Source organism: Ananas comosus, linkage group 21, assembly GCF_001540865.1.
Source record: "Ananas comosus cultivar F153 linkage group 21, ASM154086v1, whole genome shotgun sequence".
Classification (NCBI taxonomy): Eukaryota; Viridiplantae; Streptophyta; class Magnoliopsida; order Poales; family Bromeliaceae; genus Ananas; species Ananas comosus.
This window is the reverse complement of record NC_033641.1, coordinates 9,654,922-9,672,983: the sequence shown is the minus strand read 5'-3', so window position 1 is coordinate 9,672,983 and position 18,062 is coordinate 9,654,922. Positions and strand designations below refer to the sequence as shown.

The 18,062-nt window shown below is 36.0% G+C and overlaps 2 protein-coding genes across 2 annotated transcripts; one reads left to right on the top strand and one right to left on the bottom strand.

Annotated features, from left to right (window-relative positions):
- On the top strand, positions 1,266-8,023 carry LOC109726243 (transmembrane 9 superfamily member 1-like). The gene is made up of 12 exons (XM_020255751.1): positions 1,266-1,613; positions 3,155-3,347; positions 3,489-3,593; positions 3,776-3,793; positions 3,895-3,983; positions 4,073-4,225; positions 4,391-4,525; positions 4,927-5,093; positions 5,686-5,780; positions 6,173-6,546; positions 6,792-7,065; positions 7,426-8,023. Exons 1-12 carry the CDS (start codon positions 1,506-1,508, stop codon positions 7,491-7,493), a joined length of 1,779 nt encoding a protein of 592 aa, XP_020111340.1. The 5' UTR covers positions 1,266-1,505; the 3' UTR covers positions 7,494-8,023.
- LOC109726242 (threonylcarbamoyladenosine tRNA methylthiotransferase) lies at positions 8,444-12,921 on the bottom strand. Its single transcript, XM_020255749.1, has 11 exons — positions 12,649-12,921; positions 12,526-12,564; positions 11,879-11,970; positions 11,334-11,583; positions 10,830-10,949; positions 10,680-10,755; positions 10,128-10,336; positions 9,878-9,986; positions 9,606-9,698; positions 9,346-9,506; positions 8,444-9,233 (listed from the first exon to the last, which is right to left on the bottom strand). Exons 1-11 carry the CDS (start codon positions 12,799-12,801, stop codon positions 8,661-8,663), a joined length of 1,875 nt encoding a protein of 624 aa, XP_020111338.1. The 5' UTR covers positions 12,802-12,921; the 3' UTR covers positions 8,444-8,660.

The window sequence follows — 18,062 nt, the reverse complement described above, 5'->3', positions numbered from 1 at the left end:
CAAACTCACCGCAATGAAAAGAAATTTTTAGGTCGAACGAATCAGATTAATTAAATAATTAAAATCTCACTACCGGCATAACGGGTCGGACGGGTTGAACCGGTTTTGGTTAGGTTTAGTTGCAAAGCATGTACATTACTAGCTACGAATATATGGATCGGATTTGTACTGAATCCAAATTTTAAACGGGCCTAACTTTTTGAACCCAACCCACATCCACAATAGCTTTCGGATGCCCGAAACCCGACCCGAATTTCTCCTTTTCGCCATCTTGTTAAATAAGTAACTAAATAATAAATAAGTAACAAATGGTCTATATATTAAATAAATTTTCACGCCTTTAGTAGAATGAGAAGGATTTTTTTTTTACTATTATTTCCACATATGTACTATCTAAACATATGCTACGTGACAAATTTTTGATGTTTTCCATGTAAAACATGTTTCCAATTCCAAAAAAAAAAAAGAATAAATAATAAATAAAAACAAAATATGCTAAAAAAATCATCAAAATTTAAAAAAGAAAAATAGAAGAATGAACCCGTTACCATGGCACGATTATCTGTTGTACAATTTGGCCTAAAAATTTAAGAATTATAGCATTTTGAAAATTATAAAGTTTAAATTTAAAGTACTTGAACACATTTTAGACCATTAAAAAATTGCCCCCAAAAAGACAATATCTAATATACCCTTCAAAACTTCTGAATTTTTTTTTTCAAATATAACTCTCGGATATTTCTATGTTATTTACAATTAATTTCACTGTAAGTATTCATTACGTTATCTTGGATTAAATTTCTACTAAAGTTAAAAATAAATCAAAATATTTTTTTTGCCTCCAACTTAAGGACAAATAAAAAACTTTAGTGACAGCAAAATAGTATATTTGAAAAGGTAAAAAATCAAAATATTTCTATTGCTCTTAACTTAAGAATAAATAAAAAAAAATTGATGATGATAAAAAAATATATTTGAAAGAATAAAATGGTAATTTTACAGAAATAACGATTATTTCGCTTGAAATATTTAAAAAATATTTTTAATATTAATCTTAAAATAAAGAAAATCGAAAATTTTCGAGAATATACAAGCACTTACCCCTGAAAAAATAACCAACCTTTTTTAGAGAAAAAAAAAATAAAGATATAAATTAAAAAGGAAAATTTAAAAAGAAAAAAGAAAAAGATCCGGAGAGATCCCACGCGTTCCATTGTCGCCATATATATATACATACATGTATGTAGATCACGCCTCCACATGCTTTCGCATCGTGTATCGTCTCCACTCCCAACTCTCTCTCTCTCTCTCTCTCTCTCTCTCTCTCTATTTCATTTTCCCGTTCCCATGTCGACGCTGTAGGACGAAGCTGTAGCTGCGGATTTGGGCTTCTCCCAAAAGCTCGTTTTCTCTCTCCTCTCCCCCACAAACTCTCCCCCTCTCTCTCTCTCTATATATATCGCGATCGAGGGGCGAATCGAGAGCGCTCAGATCCGTCGCCCGCGATGCTCTCCGCCGTCAAATCGCCCCCTCCTCCCCTCCCCCTCCTCGTCGTCGTCGTCGTCGTCGCCCTCCTCCCGCTCCTCGCACCCGCCGCGGAGTCCGATCACAAGGTACGCGCTCCCAAACCCTAGATCGATGACTCGGTGTTCTTATTCGGCGCGAGATCTCGGCTCGAATCGTACGGATCTGGCGGGGTCCTTGCGCAGATCTGTGGGTTTCCGAGTGCGGTGTGTAGTGTTGGAGCATTTGGCTAGGGTTTCGATTTGTCCCTTGTGGGGATTAGATCTCGATCGAGTCGTTTTGGTGTGTCGATCTCTTGGTGAGTTGAGGCAATTGTGCGATTAGGGCGTGAAAATGGGTTCTGTTTTGCTTGATTCGTGGTGTAGTGCTCGCTTTGAGCTATCTGAGTTTATATGGAGGGGATCTATTGCTTGCGAACATACTTTCTGACGATTAAGGAGCTGATTCTTCAAAATATAGGTCAATACTGGCTCGGATTTTGTTTCTGAATGTAACTTGTTGTGTAGATAATCAGTATCCTATGATTGTGACTAGCTTTGTGAAAATTTGCTAACTAGATACATTTTATTCGTGAACTGTACTAGTCTCACAGAAACACTTACCATAGGTGCAATTGTTGGTTTGCAACTTCTTGTGCAAATGTGCAGAGCTATTTTGTAATTCAGATTCTCATTTGACGAATAATTAGCATTTTTTTATTGTCTTCCATTTTGTCATGGGATTTTATTTTCCACTATTTGGAAGAGAGATGTATTCCTTGTCCTCTAACTTACTTACAATTTGTCTAGCTCTTTATGTGCTTAGGCATGTGCTACAAGTATGTACTTGATGAGAAACCTTACCTACTTCCTTCGCATTTAAAGTCCGAATATTTATGTCCTCAGCTTTTAGTGTCCAAAGTGAGCTGTCCTTGTACAAGATTCTCCCCGTAAGAGGCTGGTTGGATGTTTGGCCGTACCCTTTTATATAAGATGTTACATCAATTGCTTTAACATCTACCACTGGGGCACATAGGCTGACTTCTTGATTGTCTAAGCAATGCCCCCATAGAACTAAAAGGGTACATTTGCAGTTTTGCACCATTGGCCTCTGATCTTTTTCCAGAGTTTCACTTTAGTCTTTGATCTTTTAAAGTGAGTATGCGACACCCTGATCTTACATTAATGTTTCTTATATGTCCTTTGTGTAGGCTTACGCTAATAGGACTAATGTCTAAGCCAATTTGGCTGCCATTAAAGCCTGCATGGAGCCAGATAAGCGTTAGTGATCTGCTAACTGCATTGTTGGTCTTGAAACTTTTGCCAAGTTTTACTTGGTGACGCGGTCCATGAACTATCAAACTTTTGTTGCATGTTAACCTTTTGTTGCAGTCGACAGCTGCTTTAAAAGTTCAGCGACTAAAGTGAAACTTCCTAAAATGTTTGGGGCCTACTGTACAATCTAACCAATTAAAGGGCTTCTACATCAGTAAAACCTGTCTAAATAAAATCCTTGAAGTATCGAGTAATCTTGAGATAGTTCTATCACGTGAATCAAGAAACAAGAGAAGCAGGAAAAGTTTGTTCTTTTTTATTTAATTACCAGCAGGGTGGATTTGTACAAGGTATTGATTATGTTTCCTACATGGCAGTACCAAGCTGAGGATCCTGTTACGCTGTGGGTAAACAAGGTTGGCCCTTATAACAATCCGCAAGAGACATACAACTATTACAGCCTTCCATTTTGCCAGCCATCAGAAAACCCTGCACATAAATGGGGCGGACTTGGAGAGGTTCTGGGTGGAAATGAGCTAATCGACAGTCAGGTCGACATAAAATTTGGAAGTATGTCGACCATTATTTAGTGTGTTTTCTTATCATGCTTCAATATTAGCTTGAGAAAAGAAATAAGTTCATTATTGTTTGATCCAAGACCTCAAGATAGGTTAATTTTCTAACTAACCATCTGGAAATTGATTTCACTAGGAAATGTCGAGAAGGGCTCCATTTGTCCAATTGAGCTTGATTCTTCAAAGGTTAAGCAATTCACAGATGCTATTGAGGGCTCATATTGGTTTGAATTCTTCATTGGTATATTGTTAACTATTTTCTTATTTTCTACTCGGCTTCTTTTTATTTACAAAGTCTTTCATGGTTGACAATTTCATTTCATTTCCTTTTTATATCTTTTTTTTTTAATAATTCTCTGACATCCTTCATATCCTCGTGGCTGCCCCCATTCACTCTATTTATTGCTTGGCCCGATGATCTAGATGATTTGCCTTTGTGGGGTATGTATGGAATCTTGTACTTCTTCTTGCATTTAATTTTTCCCTTTGTTTTGTTTCTTATGTATCTTTTGGTACCTACCATTTGTTTTTGCTTTTTCCAGGCTTCGTTGGGGAGACTGACAAGAACAATGAGAACAAGCATTATCTTTTTACCCATAAGAACATTGTTGTCAGATACAATGGCAATCAGGTTTGTGCTTGGTAAAGCTCCATAAAATTGTTCTTTTTTTCTTTTATGGAACTGTGTAGGGTCCTCTCTGATCCTTGTTACTCTGTCAGATCATTCATGTCAATCTCACCCAAGAAAGTCCTAAGCTTTTGGAAGCAGGAAAGACATTAGATATGACATATTCAGTCAAATGGTTGCCTACTAATGTAACATTTGCACGACGTTTTGATGTTTACTTGGACTATCCTTTCTTTGAGCACCAGGTAATGCATTTTCACACATCAAATCATCATATTTTGTCTCTTCTAATATCAGAACTGGTCTTTTATTCATTTTGGAAATTTTGTCCTACTATATATCTTTCAACATATTATTTCTTCATTCTGATACTAGCCCCTCTAATTATATGCGATTTTGGACTTTTACAGATTCACTGGTTCTCTATCTTCAATTCTTTCATGATGGTTATTTTCCTCACTGGACTGGTATCAATGATATTGATGCGAACTCTTAGAAATGATTATGCAAAATATGCTCGTGAGGATGATGATCTCGAAACTTTGGTAACCATCCTAGTTTTTTTTTTTTTTATTATTGTTTATATAGTTAGTGCTCTGAAGCAAAGAAATTAGCTTAAATTGCTGCTTTCTAACTTTTTCAACTTTTCCTTCAAACACTTTAGTTCCTAAAATTTCTCATTTATTAAAATTCTATGCTGACAGTGAAAAAAAATTACGCTGACAGTGAAAAAAAATTCTGGTTTTCCTGTAAAATGACCATTTTAGCCCTTCTATTTTGCAAAATGACATCCTTTTTTAGTACTTCAAACAAATGGGATCTCAATATATAAGAAAGTTCGGGAGCAAAATGTTTACGTGAAACGATCTTGGACTAACTTGCAGTATTGGGATTGCACGTGGAGTTGTGGACTTTTGACACATTTTTTTTTTTCCTTTTTTAATAGGAGAGAGACGTCAGTGAAGAATCAGGATGGAAACTTGTGCATGGGGATGTTTTTCGGCCTCCTCGCAATTTAGTCCTCCTTTCAGCTCTTGTTGGTATTGGCACCCAGCTGGCAACTCTTATTCTGCTAGTAATTTTGTTGGCAATCATTGGAATGTTGTACATTGGGTATGTAAATAATCCATACTGTGAGAATTTTTTTTCCTATGAGTCACTGATTCAGAGAGCTAGCATTTCATAAATGATAGAGTTGCTACTAATACGGTATACTTTAAGAACAATATATGTATACTGTATTACCATATAACATCTCTTAAATGCTTAGTTGAAGTTTGTTGTTAACTGAAAGGGTCATAAGCTATTTTCATGATTGAAAATTTTATTCTTAATTTAAAATGTCAGCGCAAAGGATTACTACCTTGACTATTTCCGTTAAAATAGCCAGTCTAGTGGTCACAACAATGTGATACCTGTACATAATTTCTTTATTAGCTTGTTTTCTTTTTTCATTTCTTTGTTGATTGATCCCTTGCACTGGTTTATTTTACCAACTAAGCTAAGATAGACAGAATTGTAAACCCTGTTGAATAATAATGAAGAGTTCTGAATTAGGTCGAGAACATAAAAGGCAGTTTTATTTCTATGCTGTTGTAACTCTTCTTTGAATTCATCTGACTAATTTATTCTTTTTATTATTTATCTTTTGTAACTTGATTTATTTACCTTTTCCACTAAAATGTTGTACATCTCATTTTATCAGGCGAGGGGCTATTGTCACAACTTTCATAGTATGCTATGCCCTTACCTCATTTATCTCAGGCTACGTCAGTGGTGGACTTTACTCTAGGAATGGTGGTATAATTTTTATAAACCGATCATCTTAATACTTCCGCTTACTCTGTCACTTTAAAATTTTGCACTATTACATATTCATCCCTGCAAAAGTAATTTATTTACATGTATAGCCCTATAAAATCTTAATATATACCCCTTGAAAGTGCATTCTCATAGAAATAGACTATTTTAACTGAGGGAATTATCATTTTCAATGGGATAAGTTGGTTTTCTGTTGGTTGGAAGAGGGGCTTTTTTGTGAGATCATGGGTATTTAAGAAAAATTAAGTTTTGGAAGAAAATACATGAAAATTGAGATTTGCAGGTATGTAATGCAGCTGTAAGAGTATACACGAATAAATGTCAAATTTTCTACATTAGCATTCCAGTTCTATTAATGTCCTTAATAACAGGTAAAAACTGGATAAAGGCAATGATCCTTACGGCATCCCTCTTTCCATTCTTGTGCTTCGGAATTGGTTTAGCCCTCAACACTATCGCCATATTCTACCGATCATTGGCAGCTATTCCCTTCGGCACTATGGTGGTCGTGTTTATTCTGTGGGCTTTCATCTCATTCCCTCTGGCACTTCTGGGGACAGTGGTGGGTAGAAATTGGAGTGGTACTCCGAACAATCCATGTCGTGTGAAGACTATTCCTCGACCAATTCCTGAGAAGAAATGGTACCTCACACCCTCTGTTGTCTCACTCATGGGAGGGCTGCTTCCTTTCGGCAGTATCTTCATTGAGATGTACTTTGTATTCACATCCTTCTGGAATTACAAGGTAAACTTGATACTGCGCCCACTTTGTTCATGGCATCTTGTGACGATTTATTGTTAGTTTTACAATTTCACCCTAACATATATATATAGTCATGATAACTTGAAGTTCGATTTGGGTAAAATGTATGGTTAGCGCCTGTACTATCCCGATGTTGTGAACTTTCACTTAAATTTTTTTAATTCCATTCCCAGCTTCTTATTATTCGACAGATAATGATACTGGAAGCTGATCGATTATTCTTATAGGTTTACTACGTGTATGGATTTATGTTGCTGGTATTCCTGATCCTCATAATCGTGACCGTATGCGTGACCATCGTCGGCACGTACTTCTTGCTGAACGCGGAGAACTACCACTGGCAGTGGACTTCCTTCTTCTCCGCCGCTTCCACGGCCGTGTATGTTTACCTCTACTCCATATATTACTATCACGTCAAGACCAAGATGTCCGGGTTCTTCCAGACGAGCTTCTACTTTGGCTACACTCTCATGTTCTGTCTCGGCCTAGGAATACTTTGTGGTGAGTTTCTTCCTACTTTCTCCATCCTCTTTACTAGTGATACTTACTGTTTTTTTTTGTTTCCTGAGCACTTTCTATTCATGTATGTATATATGTGCATGTCCTGCAAAATCTGAACAAGTGAAGCCCTTTCAGAAAATTAGCTTCTTGCATATATATATGAAAAGACATTTACCTACCTAAAATTACAATTATGTAACTCAACACCAAATTCGCCTCTTAAATTAGATTACTGCTTGACCGAAAGAAAGGTTGTATATACGCAAATAGATGGCTTTACAGCAATTTGCATTGTATGAAAAAAACGAAAAGAGCCCTTCTCCTGTGTTCTAATATGTGAGCATCTCTTGGCAAATTCAGGTGCTGTCGGTTATCTGGGTTCTACGTTTTTCGTGCGGAGAATCTACAGAAACATCAAATGCGACTAGACACGGCATGTCAGACTATCCCGGTTATTTATAGTTGAAGCAGGAAACATTTGTTGTGGGGGGCGGAAGAAAGAAGGATAGACAGACGCTGATTGAATCTGATTATGCTTCGAAAACTCTCAGAGAGCTTTGCTCTCTTTTGTTGTTTACTTCTCTCCCTCTCTCTCTCTCTCTCTCTCTCTCTCTAGTTTACCCTTCTTTTTTTTTTGATCTATGGTCTTATTTAGGTGGCTTTGCATTTTTCATGTGCTTATATATATATAATATATATATAATGGGCAATAGCCTCCCTATACACTATTCTTTAGCAAAGTTGTTTCAGTAAGTAGAGAAGCACATTAACCCCTCTCCCTCTCCTTTTGTTGCGACTTTTTGAAAACAAACCACAAGCATTTTCTTTGGATGATGGATAGATATGTGCGGACTCTTCAATTTCCTCGTGTATTTCTTTGTGGCAAGAGAATCTCTTGAGAATTGCCAAAATTATTATTGATACATTGATTTATCTGCTAATTATATTTGTTGACGTATCTTTCTCGTAAAACTGTACGGGGAGTTGCCCATTCAGAACTTCTGGCTTATTTGTGGCTATTTTGATTCAAATTAATTGCGTTAATTAAGCTACATATTTACTCAAATTTAATCGTTTCGAACGCTTTACCCGTGAAGTTGCAGATTTTGTTAACTGGTGAGGGCTAATAGTTTGGCGAATCTCTTAATTAGTTTATAAAAACTATTCGGCCCAAAATTATAAAAAGTGGAGAGCATATCGATAGTGAAAAAAGGAAAACATCAAGTTGAAGGGTCAATTTTAAAATGGCCTGTTTGAAGATTAGTCAAAGTTTTGTCGAACAATTTATGCACTCGTTGGTGCTGTTTCGTGAAGTTAGGCTAATCATCTAAAACAGCTATACATCGGAGGGGAGAAAAAAAAAGAGAAAAGAAAAAGAAAAATGAAAGTTCTCAACAGCACTTAAAAGGCTAACGAGAACAATGTGTTATTGCTTTAAGCTTGCGCTCTACAAGAAGTCACAGGTTGTCATCACAAACTTACCCACAAAGCAGGCATAGAGCGAGAAGAGTGGCAAATTGCAAAATTGAGTGGGGAAAAGGAAAATCAAAAAATACAATTATCAAAAAAATACAATTACACGGCATCAACATCGGTCATGACGACGACAATATCTCAGATGAAAGCAATGCAAGTAGAGCTATGGCCGTGAGGAAACTCGCAAACATTCCACTCAGCAGAATCCAATCTAAGGTAGCTAACTTCCCGGTTATTACTCTTCTTTGTCGGTTTCCTGAAAACTTAGTTGTATGGCTTCCTACAGTTTCCCTCTCCGAGCTCCGTAAATTTCTCCTTCTCAAGAGCATGGACCGAATGGTCGAGGCGAATTTTCCCCCACTGGGGTCTTTAACTACTACAGCAGCATCCACCGCGATGCTCGCAGAAGCTGCTTCTAGTTCAGTGTTACAAACTCGCTCTCCACAGTTGTCTGCACATTGGCATGCTTCGACATCCTTCGAACACAAACCGCCACAACAGTCAAAAGAGGGAGACGGCTCCTCAACGCGGTGTTCTTCACACGTGCTTTCTTTCACTTGAATTGGCTCTTCGATTAGCTCACCGAAAACCGACCACCTTCCCACCGACGTTATCTTCACATTTGCTGAGACGCCCAGCATACTGTCCGGAGCAACCACAAGTACTTGGATGTATCCTTTGGTATGTCCAACCTATTTTTCGTATAGATTATATTTTTGGTCGGAGAGAGAGACTAACTCCTTTATGTAGATTATATGCACTTAACACGCGTAAAGAGAGGATGGAATGAGATGGGCAGCTTACCAAATGAATACCATCTGTGGCGATTTCGGTGATCCATATTCTCTCAATCTTGCCTTCCAATCCTTGGTACGGAGTAAACGATTCAAAAATTGCAGTCAATTCACGACTTCGCTTCTTTACCTCTGTGCTGGGGACTTTCTTCATTCTTGCAGCAGGTGTTCCTGCATGAATTAAAAAAAAATAGTAAGTCCACAACTTTTAGCAATGTAATCTAGCAGCTAGATCACTTATCAGATTAGCAAAAATGTACGAAGAGTTACCTGGTCGAGGGTAAAACTGCGAGATATGAACTTGAGCGAACTGATACTCCTTTATGAGGTTGATAGTTTCCGCAAAATCTTCATCAGTCTCACCTAAAATCATAGAACGTAAATAACTTACAAGCCATCACGAAATAATGAAATAATGAAATTCTAAGTAGCATGCTTTGAGGCTATCTCCGAACTTCCTTAATAATTGAAGAATAAAAAAGTGCTAGCCAACTGAGAAATTGGTGATGAATCTAAAAATTCATTGGCGTGCATCCACTCACCAGGGAATCCACAGATAATATCAGTCGCAATTTGCATCCCAGGCACAAGTTCGTTCAAAGTGTCAGCCACAGTTCTAAAATCACTGACTGTGTACTCACGATTCATTGCCTGAGACATTCAAACATTGTAGGGTTCATTTAGACGACAAATTTAACTAAAAAATCCACAGGTAAGGCCATAAATAAGGATATCTTGAGAGCTACAATTTTAGCTCAAAAAGAAGGGGAAGGAAAATTTAGATCGACTCACAGTAAGAACAGCATTGCTCCCCGATTGCACAGGAACATGCAGAAATGAATAAACACAGGGATGGCGTAAAACATTAGCTATCTCTTTCAAATGCTCCAGTATGAAAGGAGGATTGGTCATGCCAATGCGAAGCATGGTGCTTCTGTCAGAAGGAAGCTCCGCAGTGATGGCGTTCAATAGACTTGGAAGGTTTGCACCAATATCTCTACCTGAAGTATTTTGCAAGCTCCACGTTTGTGAGTGCATATAAATGTCAGTGAAACATGAAATAATGATGATATCATTAAAGAAAATTGGAAGCAAATGTGAGAATATATAAAACAACATAATTTGAGAAAATATACAGTACATATATGAGTATGGATATGAATAACTTATCGTTGTTCGGGGCATAAAGTATGCCCTGAAAATACAAGCAATGAAGGCACTGGTTTAATTATAAAGAATGTAAGCTTACTAAGACAAAAAAATTCATGAAAACAAGAATCATGCTTAACACGGAATGTCTTAAGCTTTGCACCTATGAGATTCAAGAGACGGGTCTCTAATTACCGTAAGCTCCAGTATCTTCACTGCTTAACCATATTTCTCTGACCCCTTCAGATATAACAGTTCTAACGCGCTCAACCTGCAGAAAAATTAAGCATCAGAGGAAAATCCCCACATTATGGTGAGCACAACAAATGCGTGCTCCAAACTTACCAGGCTATTTACAGTATAGCTGCCTAAATGGCCCCGGGCATGTTTTGTCTTGCAGTAAGTGCAGGCACCCAAACAACCAACATTAATTGGAAGAATCTCGATAAATTTATTCTTCCGTACCTGTTAACCATTTTAAAAATTGAAACAAAGGTCAGTTAGATGACTTATAATTGTTGTTCTAGTTTATTTACGGTCCTTCTTTGGCCTAGTGGTAGGGTGTAAAGTTGTTTGATGATGTGCTATTTCAGTATTGCCATTAGGAGAAGCACCATTATAATCTGCCAAAAACCTTTTCTTTCTGAAAATTGGAGCTTCTAGTTTTGGAGATCAAAATCTCATTACTGCTTCCAGCCATAGCAGAAAACGTTTTGGCAGGTGTGACGGCAGCTGAAAGAAGAAGTACAAGAGTGGCCAAACAGGCACTAAATCTCCTTAGTCAGTAGGCAGCAAAATTAGGGAAAAGTTGAAGCTAAAAAAGAGACCTCAAAACAGAAATAAGTCTACCTTTGGGAGGTCAAGTGCAGGCAATGTCTTCCGAGTTAAAAGCCGCACCTCATGGCCTTTTAATGTTTCCTCCACTACTTCAACAACCCTATCTATTTGCTGCACCCCTATTATACTGATACCTTCAAGTTCCTTGAGATCCCGACTTCCTTGGGGTACACATCCTGCAACCACCAACGGCTTTTTTGCATCTTTACATTTTGAAATGAGAGTAGTCATAGCTGATTGACTAGGAGATTTCACTGTGCACCTGTCACAACAATATAAGACGCAGCAAGAATAAAAAAATGCACATTTGCACTCGAAACAAAAGCACAATATGCATATCGCTAACATAAAACCAAGTTCATAAAATTACATATCATACTAAAATTAGTATTTGGATTTATAAAATCTTAGATAAAATCTTATACTTACATAATCAATTCTGAGACATGACATGAAAACCATATTAGTATTCCTATTAAGTAAAATTATCTATAATATCCTAAACTAAAACAAAGAGCAGGATAAAAAGAAAACAAATAACATGAACGGTAACATACGTATTTATCAGCCATAAATCTGCCTCCTCAGGTTCATCCGTTATCGCATATCCAAATGCCGAGAGCTGACCAGCCATGTATTCACTATCACTCTGCAAAAGCATAAACCAAAGCATTATGATAATCAACCAAAACAGAAGTTTTTTATATTCAATTTATCATATGTAGCTTCTTAGGAAATCATGCACCCAATCTAATAAGTCACTAGATTGCTTCTTTTAATAAGTTAGTTGGCCAAAAAGATGGTATTGATACAATATAGCAAGCAAATTGCTACAACAATGCATAATGACTCACATTTCCAATGCCAAAATAGATGCTTGGTTCTTTATAAATACAAAGTATAAAAAGCTCATATACCAAACCCCGATATACACCCTGAACGTACCCATACATCAACTTTTAGGTATATAACTAGCAAATCTCTCCCAAATGACATACTCACTACATCTTATTTGCTTACTATATGCCCACAACTCCATCTACATTACCTCTGGAAATTAAAAAAGCATTAAACCCGCATTTAAATCACTAAATTTCTATCCTAATTCAAAATTTTAGCTTCCCAACTATACTCTACGATCTGAAAAAACCAAAAAATAAAGATTTGTTTCTTTTACAGCAGATTTAAAAGGAAGAACACTTGCCTGGTTATGGGAGCATCCGAACGTCTTCATATATATCGCCTGCAAAGTAATCCATGTTACATCATCATCTTTGTCAAAACCCTAGAGAGAGAGAGAGAGAGAGAGAGAGAGAGAGAGAGATACCTGAGTCCCTGGGATGAGAGGGTTGCGAGAGAGGGGGTCGCCGCGGATGGATCGGGCCCTGGGCTTCTTCTTGGGCTTCACGACCACGGCCGTGAGAGGGAGGCGGAGCCCCGGGGGAGCTCCGGCGACTACCACGTCCTCGATGTCCTCCATTGTCGCCCAGATCGAGCTTCGCCCCCTCCTCTCCCTTGTCGCCGCACGTGGAGGAGGTGGAGGAGGAGGTAGGGTTCCGGGGGAGCGAGCGAAGGGTCGAGTACGGGGACGACGAAGTAGGCGATTAGGGTTTGGCGCGCACGTGCTCCTCACGTGCCACGAGGAGGAGATTATTAAATTAAATTATTCGCTGCACCTCGTGCGTCGAGTAATCCGTGCACCGAAGCACCCATCACCCTCCATTTTACCTCATCTCTAATCTATACCGCTTATATAACGTTCTTTCACCCCAGCAGTGTACGGTCTACGTGGTGCACCGCGTGCAGGCACGTTAGAACTTCGTAGTTATTACAGTTTTTTTTTCCTTGGAAACAATTTTGTAATTGGCCCCTCAACTTTAACCTTTTTTCACATTGATATTTTTTTTAAAACTTTTCTTAAGCTGCTAGAAAATGTTTTTTTGGCTAAATTACAGAAAACCCCCTGTAATAACGTGCTTTTTCACTTTTCCCCCCTGATATTTAAAAATTTACACTTTGTCCCCTTATAAAATAAAAAATATTCACAGGGGAGTTACGGTGTGTAAAATGACCATTTTGTCCCTCGCCATTTTCGTCTTCTTCCCTCCATTTCCTTCTCCACCTGCTCCCCTTCTCCTCCTGTACCTTCGCCGTCCCTTGATTTCGACGATAGTAGGGAGGAAATCGAGGTGGGTGTTGATGGAGAGGTAGGCAAGGGCAACGAGGGCGAAGGCGAGGCGGCGGAGGAGGGCGAAGGGGATGTGGGCGAGGGCGAGGCAGTGGAGGACGGCGAGGCCGCGAGGCGGCGGCGAGGCGGCGAGCCAGAGAGAGGCGAAGCAATAAGGAAGAGGACGGAGGGGTATTTTCGGTATAAAAAAATATTTTATAACGGAACCCTAACGGTATAGGGTGAAATACACATTTTTTATTTTACAAGTAGGCAAAGTGTAGGTTTTTAAATGTCATGAAGGAAAAATAAAAAAACAGGTTATTACAGGAGGTTTTCTGTAATTTAGCCTTTTTTTTTTTTTTTTTAAGCAAAACATAACAACCGTGGAGTTTAGCATAACTAAAGAGTTTTAAATCAAATTTTTTTGTTAGGATGTGTACACTGTACAATAATAAAAAATCATAATGCACTGAATTATTCGAGATCTGTTCGTACGCAAACTCAACAAAACATGCGCTTTGTTAAAATTAGAGTGAAATTTGATAGCATTACTCCGCTTTGTTTATTTTATTTAGAAATAAATTTAGCTGAAAATGTGAATCAATTAGGATTCGAACTTGAAACCTCGGATACCAATCATCAAGCCCTTTGCCACTTGCGCTGGAGACGGTCAGTAACTTTAGTTATTTTTAAATGTAATTGAAGGCACAAAAGTATATCCTAGGATAACTTTCCTACTGATATATATTTTTTTTTTTAAGCAACTTTTTCCTCCTCCTAAATTTTTAACCAACAATAACAGGAACGAAAAAAACATATATAGAAAATGCTAATCACGTTGATTGAAGCTTTGGGTGGAGAGAGTAGAAGCCATGATATTCATGCAAGCTAAAAGAACATTTAAAAAAACAAAACAAAAAAATAGAAAGCCAAAAGGGTCATTTTGCAACCTCTTAATCCACAATTAAGATACAAGAACAAATTTTGCCCCTGTTTCTAAGTAATTATGGCCACATAGCTTGCTCTTCTCATCATGCTAGTACCTGTAGTTTAAAATAAGGTTAATTTCGTACAGTTTTCTTTAAACATGTCGAATAACAAATATATTCCTACAAAATTTAACTTTTTATATTTTTCTTCTGCAAAAGTCAGTGATATTCATATTTGCTCTTCTGATTTGTTACCGTTAGAATACTTTTTATTTTTTAAATAAAAATAAGTGAAATGACATTTTGCCATGTCCTTCTAAAAATCTCCAACGGTCGTCTTCTTTTTTCTCCTATCACAAATATTATAAAAAAATAAAAAATTAATTTACCTCATTCACTAATAATGATTAAGTATTTTACCTATTTATAAGTATATTTTTCTAACGGATCCTAACAGTAAGGGTATATTTGAAAACGTTAAGACTTTTATAAGAATAAATATGAAAAGTTGAATTTTATATGAATATATTTGTTATTCGATAGGTTTACAAGAAGCCGTATGCAATCTATTACTATATATAAAAGTAGAACCCTTAATGAATCCTATGTGAGAAGTTGACACGTGGCGCTCTATATATTTGCCAAGCTCAAATATAAATTTTTATATATAATAAAGAAAATTTTATTTCAAAGTCACCTATAATTATGTTGAGATATTTGAAAAATTTACTGATATTATGTTGCGAAAAAATTGGCGGTGCGGATATTACGCGTGAGAAGGAAAATATTTATCTTTATTTAGGAATATATTATCACTTAGTTAATTATTTGAAATGATTGGTTGAAAATTTCTGAACATAAAAATATTAGTAAAAAAAGATAGGCATTTTTGGAAAGAGAAAAAAATTTAAAATTCACATCACTCCTGTAATTTTCTTCGCTCTTAAATATTGATGCTTTAAAATAGAACATATTATTTCCCTACTATCAATTCTGTAATTTTTATTTCGTAATTTTTTTTCCTACTGTCACTCCTGTAACTTTTCATCTTCATGCAACAAAATGTTTTTTCTTTATATTTTCTTGAAAACCAATATCTATATATTTTTAAATCTTAGAAGTGACAGTAGGAATATAATATATGTGTGCTTACTCTAATTTGTTTCATATATGAAAGTTTAGTTGATCTCATTATATTCTTAAATATTAATGTCATTTGTAATTTTTCATATCAATTTTAGTTATCATTTTATTTCGCACATCAATATGTAAATGTAAATTATTTTGCATACCAATTCATAGATAATAGAGCATGATTAAATTTTGCATTTTAGTTGAATATTTATTTTGGTCCAAATTTTTTTTTCTCTAACTTATGTATTTTAATATGTACTATAATTAAGATTGATAGTATATATTTTTATTTGTTAAAAAAAATAAATTAATTAAAATTTTTTTTTATTATCATCACATAATAATTTTTATTATTCTATATTATTATATTAGTCGTGCATCGCACGGGTGAAAATCTAGTTAACTCTTTAAAAATAATATAATTAATCAACATTATTACTGATAATTTTTTTTTAAAAAAAAATCAATTGTTATTCCTCACTGATGGTGTAAGTAACCTATCCTATAACCAGTTCTAAACATCATCTTAGATGAGGAACACCACCTCACTAATTAATTATTAGTTCTCCACTCAAGATCAAGGATAACAGGGCAGGTACATTTCTGGGTTGTTTCTTATCACATCGTTGTATCAGAGCCAGTTCGATACATCTTCAGTTTTGTGAGATTATAGGTTTAATATCGTAGTAACTAAAAATATTATTCTTTATTTTTAAAAAAGTTTTTTAAAAAATTTATAATCAATTTCAATAATAAAATTTTATAATATTTTAATATATAAAAGCGATGCTTTTAGCCGCCGCGGTGTTACCAAAGTATGCGTAACATATTTGTGTGATGGATTAAAATTTTTAATAAAAAAGGAGCAATTAATAAGAACAATTAAATTCTTAGTACGACTATAGAAGCATCAAATGCCGCATCATCATTCAGACGATAATTAAATCGGATCAACACATCCGCAGATCATAAAAGACGAAGAACACACACAAAAACAAAAACAAAAAAAAAAAGAAAGAAATTTTTCTCAATTCATGGCGTGGGAGAACGTTGTTGAGAAATATGCTACAACAACGACAAAACAGGGTTACAAATTCGGGGCAAAAACGAGGGGAAAAAGCAGGAAAAATACCAGAATCTAGGGTTTCTCCTCTTCATCGTCGTCATCATCAGCAACAGCAACAGCAAAAACAACATCATCATCATCAAATTTAACCCCAAAATCCATGGATAGGCCACATTTTGAGGAGGAAATAGGCGAGGAAGCAGAAGAAGACGAGGAGGAACAAGTAATCCACCGCCACGAATAGCTTGGTCGATCCGTGCCTCCTCCGCTTCTTATTCGCCTCCTCCGCATCAACCTTATTCGCCTTATTCGCCTTATTCTTATTCTCCATCTTTTTATTCGATCGATCGATCGGAGTAATAATCCTTTGTTCGATCGATCGGAGTACTAATCCCCGTCTCCGACGCTAGTAGATCTGGAAAGGGATAATTGCACCATTATTCCCTAACTTTCCCTTACTTTTCATTTGGTCCTGACCTTTTCTCTTTTTTTTTTTTCTGTTTTTTTGCCCTCAGGCTTTTATATTTGGAAAAACTTCAAATAGCACTTTTGTGATTTCACACTTTCTTGCTTTAGTATCCTATAATTTAAAATGTATCACTTCCGTATCATGTAATTTTATTTCTGTCTTTTTGTTATTTTCTATATTAATTTTTTTCCTTAAATCAGTGACAAAGTTAAAATCAGATACTAAAATAAAAATTCGGTAAATTATAAAGTACTAACTGAATATTCGACAAACGATAGATGGAGTATTTAAAGTTTTTTTTTTGTACATGATTTAACGAAGAATTACTGAAGAAACTGACAGAAAGAGAAAAATAAAACCATTAGATATTAAAATCATACGTTTTAAACTACATAATACTAGAATGAGAAAGCGAGAAACCACAGTGATGGCATTTGAAGTTTACACTTTATATTTTGTTCCAACTTTCCATCCATTTGAAATTTCATTAATTTTGACAAAATAAGATACATTAACTCCAATAAAATTCTATATGCTCAATTTTGTAGAAAAATTGGTAGCATGTCTGCGTCGAATATTTCAAAGGAGATAGTAGAGATTACGCACAAGGTCAAAATAGCTGTAAATTATGGAGAAAGATAGGGAGAATGGTAAAATTTGACACAATGGGTGCGAATACAGAAGATGTTAGGGATTAAAGTGTAAAATTGTGAACCAATATTACAATGAATGAATGAATCTTTAAAGTTACTAATTTGACTGTAAACGAAGGAGAAAATAAAATTGGGATCAAAATAAAGAGAAAATTTGAAAAAAAAAAAAGAAAAAGAAAGAAAGGAAAACAACCTAACTCCCTTTTTTTTTTTTTTATCTTTCCATTTATCAAAACAATGCAAGAGAAAACTCCATATTATTTCATCTCCTTTATAAAGCTTTTCTCTCCAATTCTCCCAGTCGAAACAAAGAATTAATG